This window comes from Staurois parvus, unplaced genomic scaffold (assembly GCF_062004578.1).
Source record: "Staurois parvus isolate SC_StPar_1 unplaced genomic scaffold, SC_StPar_1.0 ptg000256l, whole genome shotgun sequence".
NCBI classification, from domain to species: domain Eukaryota; kingdom Metazoa; phylum Chordata; class Amphibia; order Anura; family Ranidae; genus Staurois; species Staurois parvus.
Window position 1 is genome coordinate 408,325 of NW_028318052.1, and position 19,488 is coordinate 427,812.

Sequence of the window (19,488 nt, forward strand, 5' to 3'; positions counted from 1 at the left end):
AAATTGTCATTTGTTGTGTTTGCAGCATATTTACTGAAATCAAAAGCTATTTCAATCAAACTTTTAACAACATTTTAACTTTTTAAACATTTTAACAGGTCACGTTACATTTTAACATAGGACCCCTTATTTGATGAACTTGTGAGTTTTTGGACAGTTTCTGCTTGAATTTGTTTGCAAGATGTCAGAATAGCCTCCCAGAGCTGCTGTTTGGATGTAAACTGCCTCCCACCCTCATAGATCTTTTGCTTGAGTATGCTCCAAAGGTTCTCAATAGGATTGAGGTCAGGGGAGGATGGAGGCCACACCATGACTTTCTCTCCTTTTATCCCCATAGCAGCCATTGATGCAGAGGTATTCTTTGCAGCATGAGATGGTGCATTGTCATGCATGAAGATGATTTTATTATGGAAAGCATAGTTCTTCCTCCTGTACCAGGGAAGAAAGTGGTCAGTCATAAACTCCACATACTTTGCAGAGGTCATTTTTACACCTTCGGGGACCCTAAAGGGGACGACCAACTCTGTTCCCACGATTCCGGCCCAAAACATGACTCCACCACCGCCTTGCTGACATCACAGCCTTGTTGGAACAGGGTGGCTGTCCACCAACCATCCACTACTCCATCCATCTGGCCCATCCAGGGTTGCACGGCACTCATCAGTGAACAGGACTGTTTGAAAATTAGTCTTCATGTATTTTTCTGCCCAATGCAGATGTTTCTGCTTGTGAGCATTGATTAGTGGTGGCCGAATAGAAGGTTTATGCACAGTTGCAAGACTCTGGAGGACTCTACACCTTGATGTCCGTTGGACTCCAGAGGCACCAGCAGCTTCAGATATCTGTTTGCTGCTATGTAATGGTATTTTAGCAGCTGCTCTCTTGATCCGATGCATGGATCTGGCAGAAATCTTCCTCAATGTGCCTTTATCTGCACAGACCCGTCTGTGCTCTGAATCAGCCACAAATCTCTTATTAGTGCGATGATCACGCTTAAGTTTTCGTGAAATATCTAATGTTTTCATACCTCGTCCAAGGCATTGAACTATTTCACTCTTTTCGGCAGCAGAGAGATCCTTTTACTTCCCCATATTGCTTGAAAATGGTGCTCTGCTTAATAATGTGGAACACCCTCCTTTAGTAGTTTTTCCTTAAATTGGGCTCACCGGCCAATCTAATTATCACAGGTGTCAGAGATTGTTTTCAGTGGTCAAAAGAGCCCTGAGACACAATGCCATCCATGAGTTAAACTGAAAAACAAAATATTTAATCTTTGTGACACTTAAATAGAATTTGCATAATAATTTGGAATATAGGGGGTATATATACAAACATCAAGGAATCTCATAATAAAGATTACATTTACGGATTCCTGATGATAATAAACATTATTAAAAGCAAAGTGACAAAACAATATATAAATAAAAATCAAAACCCATATATGGTAAAAATTGAATTAAAATCCATGGCAAAAAATACCCATATAATCATGTAAAACACATAATAAATAGCAATCAAAATAGTATTAATAATAATAATGGAATAGTATAACCTCAAAATAGAATACACAAAAATCCATAAAAACATACCAAAATTAAAAACATATTATAATCAACATATAGACTAAAAAATTTAAAATATTAAACTCAGCATAAAGACTAAAAACAAGATAAAAGAGCAAATGCTGGGATAATAAACCCTATTCTTAAATATGGTGTAGACTCAGATAGGAATAAAATATATAAACTGCAAAATGTCTAGAGGTGCAATGGTAAGTAAAATATATATATAAACCATATTAAACCGGTAATACCATAGATGGATGGACAGATCTAGCTGTTATCAAAACAATTTACATCCACTTCAGTATTGTGTCCAGCAGGGTATAAGGTACCTAATTCGAAAATTATTTAGGCTTCAAGCTGTGAAACAGCCCTTTTCTTGTGTGTGCCCCTCCAATGTGGGGTTACAATATCAATACCCACAAACTTGAGTGTGGAGGGGTCTTTATTGTGAAAGCGCCTATAGTGCTTGGGCAGTGAATGTTCTTTGTAGCCCCTTTTAATATTATACACGTTCGCGAAGCCGGTCTCTCAATCTTCTAGTTGTGCGTCCTACGTATTGCTTGTGACAAGGACATTCAAGCAAATATACTACATACTGGCTGTAACATGAAATAAATTTAATCGTTGTTGTTATAAGATGTACCTGTATTATGGAATGTATAAGAAGTGATTTTCTGTTTTCTAGTATTTTTTATACAGATAACACACTTATTACATGGGTAAAATCCTTTTAGGTTAGAAAATACGGAAACATTTTCAAGTGGGTTGACCACATTAGGTGCTATTTGATTCCTAAGAGCAGTAGCCTTCCGAAATATAATTTCTGGTTTATCAGATAAGATTTGTGACAAAATTGGATCCGTTTTCAAGATCCCCCAATTATTTTTAATGATTTTACTAACAGCTCTGTGTTGAGTAGAAAAAGTAGTAACAAAAGGGCATACTCTCTTCTGCACCTGTTTAGTATTGTTCCCGAGCAAATCATCCCTGTTCATATCTGCCACCATATTAAGAGTTATCTAAAATTCTTTCATCATAGCCCCTTTTCCAAAAATATCTGCTTGAGGATCAGGGCCTGTGAGTGATACGTATTTAAATCTGTACAGTTCCTCCCGAACCTCATAAATTGGCCTTTAGGGATATTGGCCAGCCACGACGGGTGGTGACAACTATCTACCGGTATGTAACTGTTACGGTCTGTTTTGAAATATGATTTAGTAACCTTTCCATTATGATTCATAAGGGTTAAGTCAAGAAAATTAATCTCTTGTGTACTGTAACTGTATGAAAGATTAATATTAAGGTTATTGTTTAATATACCAAAGAAATTGATCAGTGCCTGTTCTTCACCATCCAAAAGGAGAAAAACATCATCTATATACCTTTTGTATAAGATTAATTCAGGCCAGTCTCTAGCATAGAGAAGATCCTCGTCCCAGTGTGCCATGAAGAGGTTGACAAAACTGGGGGCACATTTGGCCCCCATTGCTACGCCTTTAGTCTGCAGATAGTATTTATTATCAAACCAGAAATTGTTTTTATTCATGGCAAATTGCAGAAAATCCAGTATGAAACTTTTTTGTAGTAATGGTAATGTGCTATTGTTGGGGAGGTAAAAATCAGCTGCCTGTATCCCATCAATGTGGTTAATGTTGCTGTACAGTGATGCTGTGTCAGCGGTGACCAAGAATGTAGTGGGTAATATGGTAATGTCCTTTATCACATTAAGTACCTACTTGTTGTCCCGTAGGTAGGATGGGGTCTGTAATACAAGCAGCTGTAGAAAGTAATCAATATATTCACCAATTTTTGAGCATAGGGAACCTATCCCACTTACAATTGGTCGTCCTGGGGGTTTAATAGGGTCCTTGTGTATTTTCGGTAAAATATATAAAACCGGCAATCTAGGTGCTATAGGACACCTCTTTCTTATTAATGATTTTGCTGTCATAACCGGTTTTTATAATGGCTTTCAAAGAACGTTTAAAACTAGGAAGAGGGTCTTTAGATAATGGAGAATAAGTGGTGGTATCACTGAGAATGTTATATACCTCAGCCATATAGTCCGATTTACTAAGGATAACCACTCCACCACCTTTATCAGCAGGCCTGATAACTATATCCTTCTTCTCCAGAAGTGATTTGACAGCATTATCAGAGGACGAAGTATGGTATGAGCGCTTAATCGGTATATTCAGGTCTTTTAAGACCATTACCTTGAAAAGGCCCACATATGAGTGTGCTTGCGGTGGTGGATTAACTACTTGCCCTCCTGAGGATTTACCCCCCTTAATGACCAGGCCTCTTTTTGCTACTCGGCACTGCACTAATTCAACTGATAATTGCGCGGTCATGCAATGCTGCACCCAAACGAAATTTACGTCCTTTTTTTCACACAATTAGAGCTTTCTTTCGGTGGTATTTGATCACCTGTGCGCTTTATTTTTCACGCTATAAACAAAAAAAAAAAAAAGACCAAAAATTTGGAAGAAAAAAAATATTTTTTACTTTCAGCTATAAAAAATATATAGTAAACGCAAAGTTAGTTATAAATTTAGGCCAAAATGTATTCTGCTACATATTTTTGGTAAAAAAAAAATCCCAATAAGTGTATATTGATTGCTTTGTGTGAAAGTTATAGCATCTACAAACTATGGTATAGATACTGCAATTTACACCATTTTTTTTCTATACTGCGCTGCGCTACTTTAAACGGACAATTGTGCGGTCATGCAATACGGTACATAAATTAAATTTACCTCATTTTTTTCCCACAAATTGAGCTTTCTTTCGGTGATATTTGATCGCCTGTGCGTTTTTTATTTTTTGCGTTATAAAAGAAAAAAAAAAAAGGCTGACAATTTTGAGGAAAAAAAACAAACAAACAATATTTTGGACTTTTTGCTATAAAACAACATGTCCAGTAAAAAAAAAAAAATTTAAAAATCAAATTTAGTCATAAATTTCTGCCAAAATGTATTCTGCGACATGTCTTTGCTATAACTTTCACATAAACCAATTAATTGGGTTTTTTTTTTAGCATTTACAAATGGCGGGAAAGATACTGGGATTTAAAAAATTTTTTTATACTAATAATGGCGGCGATCAGCGACTTATGGCGGCAATCAGTGACTTATGGCGGCGAACTGACTTGGGGTCACTGGGTGGGGGGGAACTGACTTGGGGTCACTGACATCCCCAGTGACACCAATACAGTGATCAGTGAAAAAGAAAAAAAAAACACTAACACTGTACTAATGGCACTGGGGAGGAAGGGGTTAACTTTATTATTCAGTGAAAGGGTTAACTGTGTGAGGGGAGTGTTTTACTAGGGGGCGGGGGTGTGTACTGCACTGAGACATACTGATTCGGACAGATAAACTCTTCTGTCCCGATCAGCGTGTCAGGAGCTGTCAGGGAACTGAAAAAAAACACAGCTACTGCAGCTGTGCTCTCTGTCAGTGATTGCCGCTAATCGCCGGGACATAGCCGGTAACGACCGGCTGTGACCCGGCGACTGACATCCGCAGCAGTGATCGGCGGGACAGGTAGGGCGGCAGCACGCCTCACGCGCGCCCCCTACCTGTTTTGAAAACACACGTTTTAAACGTGGTTTTGCCCAGCCCTGCCGCTGTATTTCTACAGTGGCTGGGCGGCATGGGGTTAAAACTGGAGGCATTACGTAGATTGGAGTGGGTGACGTTACTGGCAATTATCTCATGCACAATAGGATTATTCACAAAATATGTTTTGATTGATAACTGTCTGGCAAACTTATGGACGTCGATGTAAGCTTGAAACTTGTTCAGTTTGTTTCTAGGAGCATATTTAAGGCCCTTATCCAGTAAGTTAAGTTCATGTTGGGTGAGGTCATTATTACTGAGATTAAAGATGCCTTCCCAGTTACAGTCTTCTCTTTTTCATAGTGTTCATTAATCCTCCTTCCTCCTTTCTTGCCTCTATGATGTCGCTTCATTTTCATATCCTTCCTTCGCCTAAAAAATGAGCCTGAGCATTATTTCCATTGTGTTGATAATGGTTATTGGTGCTAATCATTCTGGGTGTGGAAGGGGGAGCATGGTAATATGATCTGTCTTGAGGACCCATTGGGGTATGTTATAAGCTTGGTATGATAGCTCTCTATTCATTCGAGGAGAGGCATATTGTGTTAGAAATTCTTAAAATGATTTTTAGGTGCAGGTCTGCTTTGTTGATTAGAATGATAGGAACCATTGTGATTTGGCCTATATTGATAGCCAGATGCATGAGAACCTCCACGTGTATTGTCTTCACCAGGATGCCTGGACCCAATATTAGCATCCGATAGATGTGTCAAAGGGTCAAACCTAACAGGCAAATTGTAATTCCTGTTCTTAAATGGCTTAGCTGGGGATCTAGAGTAACCATTGGATAATGCTGATTTATGTTGGGGTAAATAGGGTTTAGGCCTCTGAGGTAAGATGCCCGGATTAGGAATAGATTCATGTTAAGGATCATCTTTAGTTTTCTGCCAGCTAAAAACAAGGACCAAGTTTGAGATGATTTGAGCTTTGTGACATGGTGCATTATCCTGCTGGAAGTAGCCATCAGAAGATGGGTACACTGTAGTCATAAAGGGATAGACATGGTCAGCAACAATACTCAGGTAGGCCGTGGCATTTAAATGATGCTCATTAGGGTACTAAGGTGCTCAAAAGTGTGCGGAGAAAATATTCCCTACACCATCACCACCAGCCTGAACCATTGATACAAGACAGGATGGATCCATGCTTTCATGTTGTTTATGCCAAATTCTGACCCTACCATCTGAATGTCGCAGCTTAAATTGAGACTCCTCAAACCAGAAACATTTTTCCAGTCTTCTATTGTCCCATTTTGGTGAGCCTGTGTGAATTGTAGCCTCCATTTCCTGTTCTTAGATGACAGGAGTGATACCTGGTGTAGTCTTCTGCTGCTGTAGCCCATCTGTTTCAAGGTTCGATGTGTTGTGCTCTTCAGAGATGGTATTCTGCATACCTTGTTTGTAACGAGTGGTTATTTGAGTTACTGTTGCCTTTCTACCATCTCAAATCAGTCTGCCAATTCTCCTCTGACATCAACAAGTAATTTTTCGTCCACACAACTGCCGCTCACTGGATATTTTCTCTTTTTCGGACCATTCTCTATATTCCCTAGAGATGGTTGTATGTTAAAATACCAGTAGATCAGCGGTTTTTTAAATACTCAGACCAGCCCTTCTGGCACCAACAACCATGCCATGGTCAAAGTCACTTAAATCCCCTTTCTTCCCCATTCTGATGCTGTTTAAACTTCAGCAAATCGTCTTCACCACATCTAGATGCCTAAATGCATTGAGTTGCTGTCATGTGATTGGCTGATTAGCAATTTTTGTTTCCAAGGAGTTGAACAGGTGTACCTAATATAGTTTATATAGGACTCTTTGGCTCAAATGCTGGTCAGATGACCTCTGGAGCAAGAAACAATTCGAGTGTCTGCCCTTTGAAGGAGAACATCTGTTTGGTCTCTGCTTGGATGACTAAATCAAATAAATTACAGGGGGAAGAATACTGTTTTGCTCCTGAAAAAAAGGCTCATGCTTCTGCAGGCAGATCTTCTACCCCTTTTCCTCTCATCTCTCTCAGGCCTCCAGCTGCAATCTGAAGTCTGATAAAAACTTTTGTTGGAATATGCAGTCCACCAATGCCTAGTACACGATAGGAAAATCGGATGACAAAAATCGCTTTCGGATGGACCACAAGATAATCTGATTGTTAGTATTCAGCTTTCAGCAGCTGATTATGACAGTTCATGCAACAATATTCGAAGGGGCAGGCACAAATTTTTTTTTCGTACAATAACAGAGTGAACGATTTTTGTTTAGTCAGTACAGTATTCGTTAAAAAAATTGCGAGACCTTGCATACTCGGAAACGAAAGAACACGTTACAATACAATACATTACTTCCAAAGTTGTATTCTGTCCTTTGAGATTTTTTGTAACTTTAGTAATTCTTCATTTTCTTTCATTTTTTGAGACTAGCATACAAAAAAACCCCCAAAAAAAACCAAACAAAAAAAACAAAAAAAAAAGAGGATGTCCATTGGTCTGATATTCTTATTGTGTGTACTAAGAATAATGAAGTGATAAAGCGAGCGCTAAACTTAATTGATGGAATAAGCAGCTGAACACACTAAAAGGTGAACCACAATGACTTCAGATAACAGAGTAAATATTGGTGCAGCGCTAAAAGTTGAACAAAAAGCCTAATGTATGTCTTATAGACGCATGTATGAAATAAATGCGTTATGCATATATATATATATATATATATATATATATAGTAAACATGAATAGTAACAAAAGTACACTGGAGGTGAACGAATGAATTAGTGTGTGAATGTTCATGAAAAACGCATGATCATGACATGCGTAGAAGTATTATAATGTCCAAATATCGTAAGATCAAGTGCAATCTTCAAATAACTTGTATGGAGTCCCAAAATGTTATTTCTCCTTGGGATGATGTATTAAATATACAGAGTGCGCACTTACCAGATACGCTAATTGAAAGCGCGTTGTATATTCCTGGTGTACAGGGGTTCCTTAAGTATGGATAAAGGTGCAGCCTGGGGGTGGATGATCTTCCTCAAAGTGCTGAGGTACGATGGTCCGTATAGATAGCTCAACCTCTTCAGGAGGAGCCCTTGTAAGCCGTTGACGTCAAGCCGTCGGATCACGGGGATCCGATGGCCACTTCATATTTCCAGCTGGTCAGTTGTTCATGTGTATTACATATGTGACTCTTATTGTGGCACTTTCATATATACTGCAGTTCCTTTTGTACGTTTTTTTAAAGATAACTTTTAATATTACCAATAAAGCACCTTCATAATACTACACTATGGGATATTCCTAATGTTTGCTCTGCATTGAGCACCTAAAATCCCCCAGCACCATTTCCAGTTGTTGTTCCAGCACCCTGAAGAGTTTGAGCTATCTATACGGACCATCGTACCTCAGCACTTTGAGGAAGATCATCCACCCCCAGGCTGCCCCTTTATCCATACTTGAGGGACCCCTGTACACCAGGAATATACAACGCGCTTTCAATTAGTATTATTTAGTCTGTAGGAAAGTTATAGAGTTCACAAACTATGGTATAGATCTGAAAATTGATCAATCCTGAAGTACTGACAGCCAATCTAATTTCGTGAGGTCCAAGAATGTCAGAACAGTACAGATATCCTCCAAATGACCCCTTTTTGTAAAGTAGACAGTCAGACGTACTTCATAAGAGGAATGGCGAGTTTTTTGAAGTTGTATTTTTGTTATAATTTTTCGGAAAATGAAAAAATTAAAAAAATTATTTTCACTATTTTTTTTTTTTGTGCATACTGTCACCAGTGCAGTACTGCATCATCATATAACTGGCATGGCAGTGAACAGGGACACTGACTGGTGACAGTATGAAAAAAATATATATATATATTTTTTTTCTTTTTTTTTTTCTTTTTAATTTATTACATTTTTTTAAAGATTTTTTTTCAGATTGTACTATGACCAAAGTAGTACAATGTTACCATAGTAATATTGTACTACTTTGGGGAAGTGATCAGTATTTTTTTTTTTTTCACACAATTTGCTTATAGCAAAGAATTACTTTGCTATAAGCAAGCATTTACCTGAATGACATCGATTCATTCAAGTTTTTTTTTTTTTGTGCTTAGCTGTGATTTGGCCACAGCTAATCACATGACATGTGCATGTGACCTGCTGTGACCATTCACAGCTAGACACTAGTATAAAATGGATGGCATGAATGAAGCCATCCATTGTATACAACTGTCATGTGACCTGCTGTGATTGGTCACAGCAGGTCACATGGTACCGGCAACAGGGGCCGGTACTCAGATCTGTCATCGGCCGTGTCCAAGGTACACGGCCGGTGACAGATTGCGCCGCTGCGCGGCTCTGCAACCACGCAAACTGCGCATGTGCGGTAGGACGCCAAATGGCGTACACCCCGGAAAGCTAATGCATTTTTGCGGCCGCCAAACGGCTATAGACCAGGCGGCAAATGGTTAAATTCAATGTAGGTCTTCACACTGGTCCGTTGCGCTTCCCTTGTGGTGTTAAAAATCCTGTTTGCCACATTTTTGGTGCATATTTGGCGAGTTTAAAAAAAACAAAAAAACAAAAAACCACACCAAAGACGCACCTCCCCATTGAAATGCGTTGAACACACATCAAAGATGCATATGTTGCGCTTTTGATGAATATTGCGTTTTTAGTCTGCCCAGCAACAAGTTGGCAAAAAAACCCATTAAAAAAGTAATGCATCAAAAGCGCAATGAGAAATGGACAAAAACGCAAACTGCATTGGTGTGAACCAGACCTGAAATGCATTGAAAACACATCAAAAACACACGTGTTGTCTTTTTGATGAGTTTTGCATTTTTAATCTACCCAGCAAAAAGTTGGCCAAACAACATTTTTTAAAAAAAAACGCACAGCATCAAAAACAGCTAAAAAATGTGAGCGCAAAAATGCAAAACTTCAAAATGGACAAAACACAAACTGCATTGGCATGAACCAGGCCTGCAATGCATTGAAAACACATTACAAATGCACATCTTTTTTGTTTTTGATGACTTTTACATTTTTAATCTGCCCAGGAACAAGTTGGCCAAAAAGAAAAAAACCCTGCAAAATGCATTAAAAAATGCTTCAAAAGTGCAAAACGCACTGCAAAACAGACAGAATGCAAACGGCATTGATGTGAACCAGGCCTCAAATGCATTGAAAACCCATACAAAATGCACGTATTACGTTTTGATGTATTTTTTGAGTCACATGACCTGTGAAAAAAGAACCCTAAATATAATATCGTGGGCAATATCATAGGCAAGAATCGCAGGTAAAATCGTATGTTTTCAGTGGCCATTATTGACACTGATAACACTATTTTCGGCTGATGCATTTCGGCTGCCGATGTTTGGTGCATCCCTAAATGATATACTCTGATCTCTTGAGTAAATACCATTTTTCATGCATACTCATAGTCTGCTAATTTTGCTTGCTGCAACTTGGCAGTGCATGCTATTTTGAGCCTGTGATCGACTAAGACCTTTATCCTTTATGGGCCAATATGCTCTGACCTTGCCTTTTTTACTGTTAACATTTAAAAATTTGGGTGATATGGTATATTACACCTAGTGTGGCACAAACAATGATCAGAAGTTTCTCCTTTATGTTGGAGGGGGTGTGGGACTAAGGTAACAATGGCACATATATGGTGGGAATGTCCTAAAATACAGAAGTTTTGGCAAGAAATAATCCAATGGGTTTGTTTATTCCATAAATCTGAGATTTCAGTGACACAATATAAAACTAGGGTGTTATATCATCTAATTAACATGGCCAAAGGACTTATTCCCAAATTCTGGCAAGTCCAAGAGCCCCCAAAAATAAAGGATTGCATAAATAGAGTTGAAATATATATATATATATATATATATATATATATATATATATATATATATAAGATGGAGGATTTTCTATCATATGGAGGAAGATAAAATGGAAAAATTCAGAAAAGGGTGGAGTGGATAGTACGATTTTAGAACATCCAAAAGATATCTGGAAAAATATAGGAGGAACTAGAAGTAAAGAAAATGGAATATGGGCAGGTGGAAATTTAATGGGGAGGGGTGGAAAGATGGTGGGAGGGGAAGGGAATATGTAAATTTATGTGAAAACTTGTATTTAATTGTTTGCTATAATGTTGATTTTTGTAGTGAAAAATTAATAAAAGATATAGTAAAATTTTTTTTAAAAAATGTTAGTTTTTTTTTTTTTTAACTCCTCTGCTATGTGTCTTGAAGTTTGTTTTAGCCACCCTGATCCTGCTCTTTTATTATCGCATTCTTTGTAGTGTTGGAATGTCGATAAAGCGTTATATTCTTTAACCACTTGCTAACTTCCCTGTATCAGTTTTACTTATTTTGTATCTCCGGGTGGGGGCGCACTTTGTCCCACCAGTGCTGTCATTGGCTCCTGTAGGTGTCAATCACCATGTCCCTGCCAGCGATTCATGGCCGGGACTCGGTGGTCGGCAGAGCAGCTGTCAGGAGATAGATCTGTGAGTATAAACAACGGGAGATAAAAAAACAGCTAGTCCCCTAGTAAAACAGCACACAGTGCACCGTTTAATCACCCCCTAACACACAGTTAACCGATTGATCACCCCAGATGTTAACCCCTTCTTGCCCTTTGTCATTAATACAGTGTCAATGCTTTTTAGTAGCACTGATCACTGTATTAGTGTCATTGGAGATGTCCATGGCAGTTAGTAGCTCCCACCCAGTACCAGTTAGTGTCAGAATGCCTGCCATACTACCGTCGTCACGCTGATTGCCGCCATTACTAGTATAAAAATAATTAAAAATTGCATTACATATAATGCCATTAGTAGACACTAAAATTTTCACGCAAGCCAATTAATATATACTTACTGAGATTTTTGTTTACTAAAGACGTAGCAGAATACATTTTGGCCTAAAATTATGAAAGTGTTTTATTTTTTTATTGGATATGTTTTATGGCAAGATAAAAATTATTGTGTTTTAAAAAAAGTGGTCTTTTTTCACTTATAACGCAAAAAATAAAAAACCCAGTGATGATCAAATACCACCAAAAGAAAGCTCTATTTGTGTGAAAAAATGATATAAATTATATAAATTTCATTTGTGTACAGTATTGCATGACCGCTCCATTGTCAGTTAAAGTAGTGCAGTGTTGTATAGCAAAAAATGATCTGGTCATGAAAGGGGGTAAGTCTCTCGAAGGGCAAGTGGTTAGCCACTTAACATCCGCCCTATAGCAGTATTACTGCTATAGGGTGGCATTCCTGTGCAAAATCACGTGTATATGGACGTTATTTTGCACTTCCGCCACATGGGAGCGCGCATACGCCACTGGAGGATCTCTGGAAGGTGCTGTGAAATGTCACAGCACAACCAATCTACAAGCCCCTGCAAGGAATTGGTCGCTGGCACCTTCAGATTGTCGGTAAGGGAGAAAGAACAGAGCTGTATCTAGGTTTACATGGGTGGAGTCATGAATGGTGTGCCTCTGAAGAGCTGAGAACACGATCCATAACTTCTCCTAATAAAATCACCACCTAGTGTACACCAAGCACATAGATAAGCACACATTTAACCCTTTGATCACCCTAGATGTTAACCCCTTCTCAACCAGTGTCATTAGTACAGTAATTAAATGTATATTTTTAGCATTGATCACTATATTAGTGTCACTGGTTCCCACAAAGTGTCAGTTAGTGTAAAAATCTCAGCCACAATATCACCGCCCCACTATAAGTCGCTGATCGCTGCCATTACTAATATAAAAAAAAAATTAAATTAATTCCAGTATATGTACCATAGTTTATAGCCACTAAAACATTTGCTCAAACTAATAAAAAAAAATTATATACAGTGAAGGAAATAAGTATTTGATCCCCTGCTGATTTTGAATGTTTGCCAACTCACAAAGAAATCAGTCTAAAAATCGAGTAGCAACAAAAAATTCAAAAGAAATGCATGTCTAACAAATGATGCATTGATTTGCATGTTCATGAGGGAAATAAGTATTTGATCCCCTTCACAAAACATGACTTAGTACTTGGTGGCAAATCCCTTGTTGGCAATCACAGAGGTCAGATGTTTCCTGTAGTTGGCCACTAGATATGTACACATCTCAGGAGGGATTCTGGCCCACTCCTCTTGGCAGATCCTCTCCAAGTCTTTAAGGTTTAGTGGCTGACATTTGGCAACTGAAACGTTCAGCTCCCTCCACAGATTTTCAATCGGATTAAGGTCTGAAGACTGGCTAGGCCACTCCAGGACCTTAATGTGCTTCTTCTTGAGCCACTCCTTTGTTGCCTTAGCCATGTGTTTTGGGTCATTGTCATGCTGGAACACCCATCCACGACCCATTTTCAATGCCCTGGCTGAGGGAAGAAGGTTCTCACCCAAGATTTGATGATACATTGCCCTGTCCATTGTCCCTTTGATGCAGTGCAGTTGTCCTGTCCCCTTAGCAGAAAAACACCCTCAAAGCAGAATGTTTCCACCACCATGTTTGACAGTTGGGACGGTGTTCTTGGGGTCATAGGCAGTATTCCTCCTCCTCCAAACACAGCGAGTTGAGTTGATGCCAAAGAGCTCGATTTTGGTCTCATCTGACCACAACACTTTCAACCAGTCCTCCTCTGCATCATTCAGATGTTCAGTGGCAAACTTCAGACGGGCCTGGATATGTGCTCTCTTGAGCAGAGGGACCTTGCGGGCACTGCAGGATTTCAATCCTTGTCGGCGTAGTGGGTTACCAATTGTTTTCTTGGTGACTGTGGTCCCAGCTGCCTGGAGATCATTAACAAGATCCTCACATGTAGTTCTGGGATGATTCCTCACTGCTCTCATGATCATTGACACTCCACGAGGTGAGATCTTGCATGGTGCACCAGACCTAGGGAGACTGACAGTTGTTTTGTGTTTCTTCCATTTGCGAATGATTGCACCAACTGTTGTCACCTTCTCACCAAACCGTTTGGCGATAATTTGGTAGCCCAGTCCAGCCTTGTATAGTTCTACAATCTTGTCCCTAACTTCCTTGGACAGCTCCTTGGTCTTTGCCATGATGGAGAGTTTGGAAGCTGATTGTTTGATTGCTCCTGTGGACAGGTGTCTTTTATACAGGTAGCAAGATTAGCAGCACTCCCTTTAGTAGACTTCTTCTAATCTCAGCTTGTTACCTGTATGAAAGACACCTGCTATCCAGAAATCCTGTTGAATGATAGGGGATCAAATACTTATTTCCTTCATGAACATGCAGATCAGTGCATAGTTTGTTAGACATGCATTTCTTTAGAATTTTTTGTTGCTATTCTCACAAACTATGCACTGATTTGCATGTTCATGAAGGAAATAAGTATTTGATCTCATTATTATGCCCTTTTACACTAGAATTTAGCCACCCAGGTTTAACTTTAGTTCTTTTATACAAGTTGCCCATTGGTATACACTGGTTAATGCCATTATGTAATATGTTCTTAAAGTGTTACTAAACCTACAACAGTAAAATCAGCCTGTATATGCAGTAAAGCATGCTTGTTATACTCACTGTGGAACCTAAGGGGTTAATGCTCCATATTGTATAAAAAGGCTGGTTTGGTCCTTCCTTCTCTGATCATCCCCTTATCTACGGTCCCCAATCCATCTCCTGATAGTACAGAGCCCTAGGAGCCACTCTGCACGTGCTCAGTTTGTTTTTTATTTCTAGAGTTTTTTTTTTTGGGGGGGGGGGGGGTGCCTATGATCAGCACAGGGCCAATCAGTACTGTCCAGACAGGTGATCAGGGGTTATGCAGCCTCATAGGACAGTCAGAGCAGAATGATAACTCCTTCTTCAAGCTTTAATCAGTGCTCTGCTGGACACTGATGGAAATCACAAGGCTGCTATATATACTGCTGATGAGAAAAGGCATTTAGCAGTTTATATTTATTAAAATAATTGCATTTCTATGTTGTGTGTACTGTGGGAGACCAGATATAGTGACTGCAGGGTCCAGGGTTTAGTAACACTTTAAAGGACTCCCATTTATCCTCAGTGTTCTTTGTTTCTAGAATTTGATTCCATTTATTGTCATGTAGTATGGAGGGCAGTTTAGTAAAGTTGACCCTTGACCTGACTTTTACCCCCGACCCAAACACTAACCTAGACCAAAACGTTAATCTAATTATTATTATTTTTTTTTTTTAACACACTTTTTTTTTCTCTAAAAAGGACAGAGAGAGATGCAGTGTATCTCTCTCCTTCATTCAGAGAGATAAAACCACGGGGCAGGCTTCACAGTGACTGATCACTGTGGTAGCCAATCAGAGGCTATCACAGTGATCAGGTGACCCAGAATCGGGAGTTTCGGTGCCCGACCATTACCAAGAGGCCCTGGGTTCTCAGCGAGACCCCAGTCTCGAAGACAAAATTAGCAAAAAAAGCCCAGTCCAGTGAGGCCGCATATTTGTGTACCGTAGGTGTGAAGGGGTTAAGTTTTCCCTTCCACATCTGCAAAAAGATCTATTTGATTTGTAATTAGTAGGTCTAGCAGAGCATTTTCTAGTTGGGGCATCCACCAATAGACATATGAAATTGTCTTGCTAGACATTTAAGAAATGATGAACCTTAGGTGACTGAGTAGCTCCATCTGCCTGGTCAGTATCTGGATAAGTGAAGTTCCCTATGATAATCACATTGCCCTGCCTCGCCACCATTTCTAACTTCATCCTTCAGGTTAGGGGGCCTGTAGCATATACCCACTATTCATTTTTGGTTTGTTTCTTCCCTTTGAAGCTCTGGACACAAGGATTCCACTTCCTCCCCTGCCCACAGATGTGAACAGGCAGCATAGGAAAAGTGTCTCCTGAAAAATCATACAGGTGTTTAGGAGCTAAAACTAGAAGATATTTTTGCTGCATTAGAAGTGACAAGGCAAACATGTCACAAAACAATTCTGTAATCTGCAGTAAGGCTAGGTTCACACTATGTCGGTTTCCCTGCTGCTGTGTTTGCATGATCTCAGCAGCTCATTCACTTGAATGGGCTGCTCACCTGGAAAAAGCACGAAAAATTTCCTGCGCCTTTTCCAAAATCACAGCGCAGGGAAACCACATATTGTTATGCGGTTCCCAGAATGGGAAAGCACGCTGCAATTTCCGATGCATGAGTTTTACATGCAATCCCGCCCCGGTAGAAGTGTAAACCTAGCCTTAATAGATGTAACATAATAAGTTGGTAGCAAAGTAAGTTACATTGGATTTTGACTGTAATAAGCTGTCCTAAAAGCTGGAGCTGCTGGTACAGGCTTCTGCTGACAGATCACGACTTTGGCTGTCAAGCTCACAGATGGTGCCGGTGGGGAAGTTCATGAGCAGGGAGAACATTTAAGCTAAATAGATTTGGATAGTTTTCTCAGTTCTCATTAATGCCTTTTATTCAATCTAGATGGAAGTATTACAGGTGGCGAGATCACTGCCTGGGTTCATTAGCTGTATTGCTAGTAAGTAAATCATCTGAGGTTTTTACAAGAGGTCATAACTGTTACTTTCTGAAAGTGTGTCTGTGTGTGTAAATGTATATACAGTGGGGATCGAAGGTTTTGGCACCCCAGCTAAAAATTTGTATTAATGTGCATAAAGAAGCCAAGGAAAGATGGAAAAATCTCCAAAAGGCATCAAATTACAGATTAGACATTCTTATAATATGGCAACAAAAGTTAGATTTTATTTCCATCATTTACACTTTCAAAATAACAGAAAACAAAAAAATGGCGTCTGCAAAAGTTTGGGCACCCTTGCCCCAACAATCAGCACCATGGGTTCTTCTAAGCAGTTGTCTAGAAAACTGAAACTGAAAATAGTTGACGCTCACAAAGCTGGAGAAGGCTATAAGAAGATAGCAAAGCGTTTTCAGATGTCAATATCCTCTGTTCGGAATGTCATTAAGAAATGGCAGTCATCAGGAACAGTGGAAGTTAAAGCAAGATCTGGAAGACCAAGAAAAATATCAGACAGAACAGCTCGCAGGATTGTGAAAAACAATTCAAAACCCACGTTTGACTGCACGATCCCTCCAGAAAGATCTGGCAGACACTGGAGTTGTGGTACACTATTCCACTATAAAGAGATACTTGTACAAATATGGTCTTCATGGAAGAGTCATCAGAAAACCTCTTCTACGTCCTCAACACAAAAATCATCGTTTGAACTTTGCACATGAACATATAGACAAGCCTGATGCATTTTGGAAACAAGTTCTGTGGACCGATGAGGTTAAAATTGAACTTTTTGGCCGGAATGAGCAAAGGTACGTTTGGAGAAGAAGGGGCACAGAATTTAATGAAAAGAACCTCTGTCCAACTGTTAAGCATGGGGTTGGATCAATCATGCTTTGGGGTTGTGTTGCAGCCAGTGGCACAGGGAACATCTCACGAGTAGAAGGAAAAATGGATTCAATAAAATTTCAGAAAATTTTGGATGGTAACTTGATGCTATCTGCGAAAAAGCTGAAGTTAAAGAGAGGATGGCTTCTACAAATGGATAATGACCCTAAAAACACCTCGAAATCCACGGGGGATTACATCAAGAGGCGTAAACTGAAGGTTTTGCCATGGCCTTCACAATCTCCTGACCTCAACATAATTGAAAATCTATGGATAGACCTTAAAAGAGCAGTGCGTGACAGACAGCCCAGAAATCTCAAAGAACTGGAAGACTTTTGTAAGGAAGAATGGGCAAAGATACCTCAAACAAGAATTGAAAGACTCTTGGCTGGCTACAATCCGTAATTTGATGCCTTTTGGAGATTTTTCCATCTTTCCTTGGCTTCTTTATGCACATTAATACAAATTTTTAGCTGGGGTGCCCGAACCTTCGATCCCCACTGTGTGTGTAATATATATATATGTATATATATATATATATATATATATCTCTATATCTATATCTCTCTCACACACATTAAAGATCACATGGGCAGCTAAATTGTAGTGTGGGTAATGTGTGTGAATCACTCGCTTGGCCGTACATATTTGAAACTGCATTTACAAGTAATACCTTACACTTTGTAGTTAAATAACAGCCAACATTTTGTACTTTGTTTTTTTCCTACAGATGCTGCTGCCAGTTTGAGCCCAGGCTATAGTAGTTGCAAGATCCAGGGAGTAACGAGCTGTTTGACCATGAGCGGTTCTGGCGTGGTGCTGTTTGTGTGTTTTGTTAGCCATCTTTTCTCTGGACTCAGGGCAGATGGTAAGTAAATAAACTGAAACAGTATGCTGAATGCTACCATTACAGCTTCATAGAACATTCTACTTTTAGGTAATTTATACTGGTGTGCTTTTACCATTGTATTTCCAGGATGACAAATGTACATGAAAACTGTTCATCATTTAACCCTTTGTAACTGTTCACACTGCAGGTGTGCTGTACTTTGAAAAGTCCTACATGTTACATCTTTGGTGGTTTTTCAAAAGCACATGAAAAAGGACCTTCCATGTAAGTCAATGGGAACACATCAAAAGCAATTCAGGGTGAAAGGGCTGTTATACAGAAAAAATTTAAAGATGAATTCCCAACACCCTTCCCACTCCTCTGACCCCCAGTGCACTTATCTGCCACCCACATTATTATACTTCATTTATATAACACCAACAGTTTGCACAGCACTTTACAATATGAGGGCAGACAGGTACAGTTATAACACAATTCAATATAGGAGGAATCAGAGGGCCCTGCTTGTTAGAGCTTATAATCTAAAAGTGCCGAGCAATGTCTAGCGTGTATTGGTCAGCAAAGTCATGTGATAGTGCTTACCAACGTGGGGCTTCTTTTCTGTCCCAGAAGTAAAAAGAATCTTATTGGACAGCAAGATCACATGACTTGACAAATTACTGCTGGCATTATGGAGTTGTGTACAGATTGGTACACCAGCTGACATGGATGGTGGAAGATTGTTGGCACTGGAGGTATTCATCTTTAATTTTTTGGCATAAAGGTGGAAATACCCTTTCATTTTTCTGATATGAATTGTATTGTATAAGGCAGATGTCAGTTTGAATTTACTGTTCACTGCCCCCCAAAATACAGTGCCTCTTCCTTAAAGGATAAGTTCACATTTTGGAACATTTTAGGTGTTCCACCCGTAGTTAGGATGGAACATGGTACGTACAACATGTTCCAGCTCCGGCAGCCAGTTCCACCTATCACCCCCTCATTGTGACAGCAGGCGTGGGATCTTCTGCCTGCACCGGTTGTCACAATTCAATAGCAGTGCGGCCATGCAAGGCTTTGCCCACATGGCCACA

The 19,488-nt window shown here is 39.4% G+C and overlaps 1 protein-coding gene across 1 annotated transcript in view; it reads left to right on the plus strand.

The window, feature by feature from the left end:
- The window catches only part of PTPRS (protein tyrosine phosphatase receptor type S), a 531,027-nt gene that overhangs the window by 85,283 nt on the left and 426,256 nt on the right, over positions 1 to 19,488 (plus strand). Inside the window, exon 2 of the mRNA XM_089681016.1 lies at positions 18,296 to 18,433. Coding sequence (XP_089537142.1) covers positions 18,364 to 18,433 — 70 coding nt within the window. The 5' untranslated portion in view covers positions 18,296 to 18,363. The remainder of the gene's footprint in view (positions 1 to 18,295; positions 18,434 to 19,488) is intronic.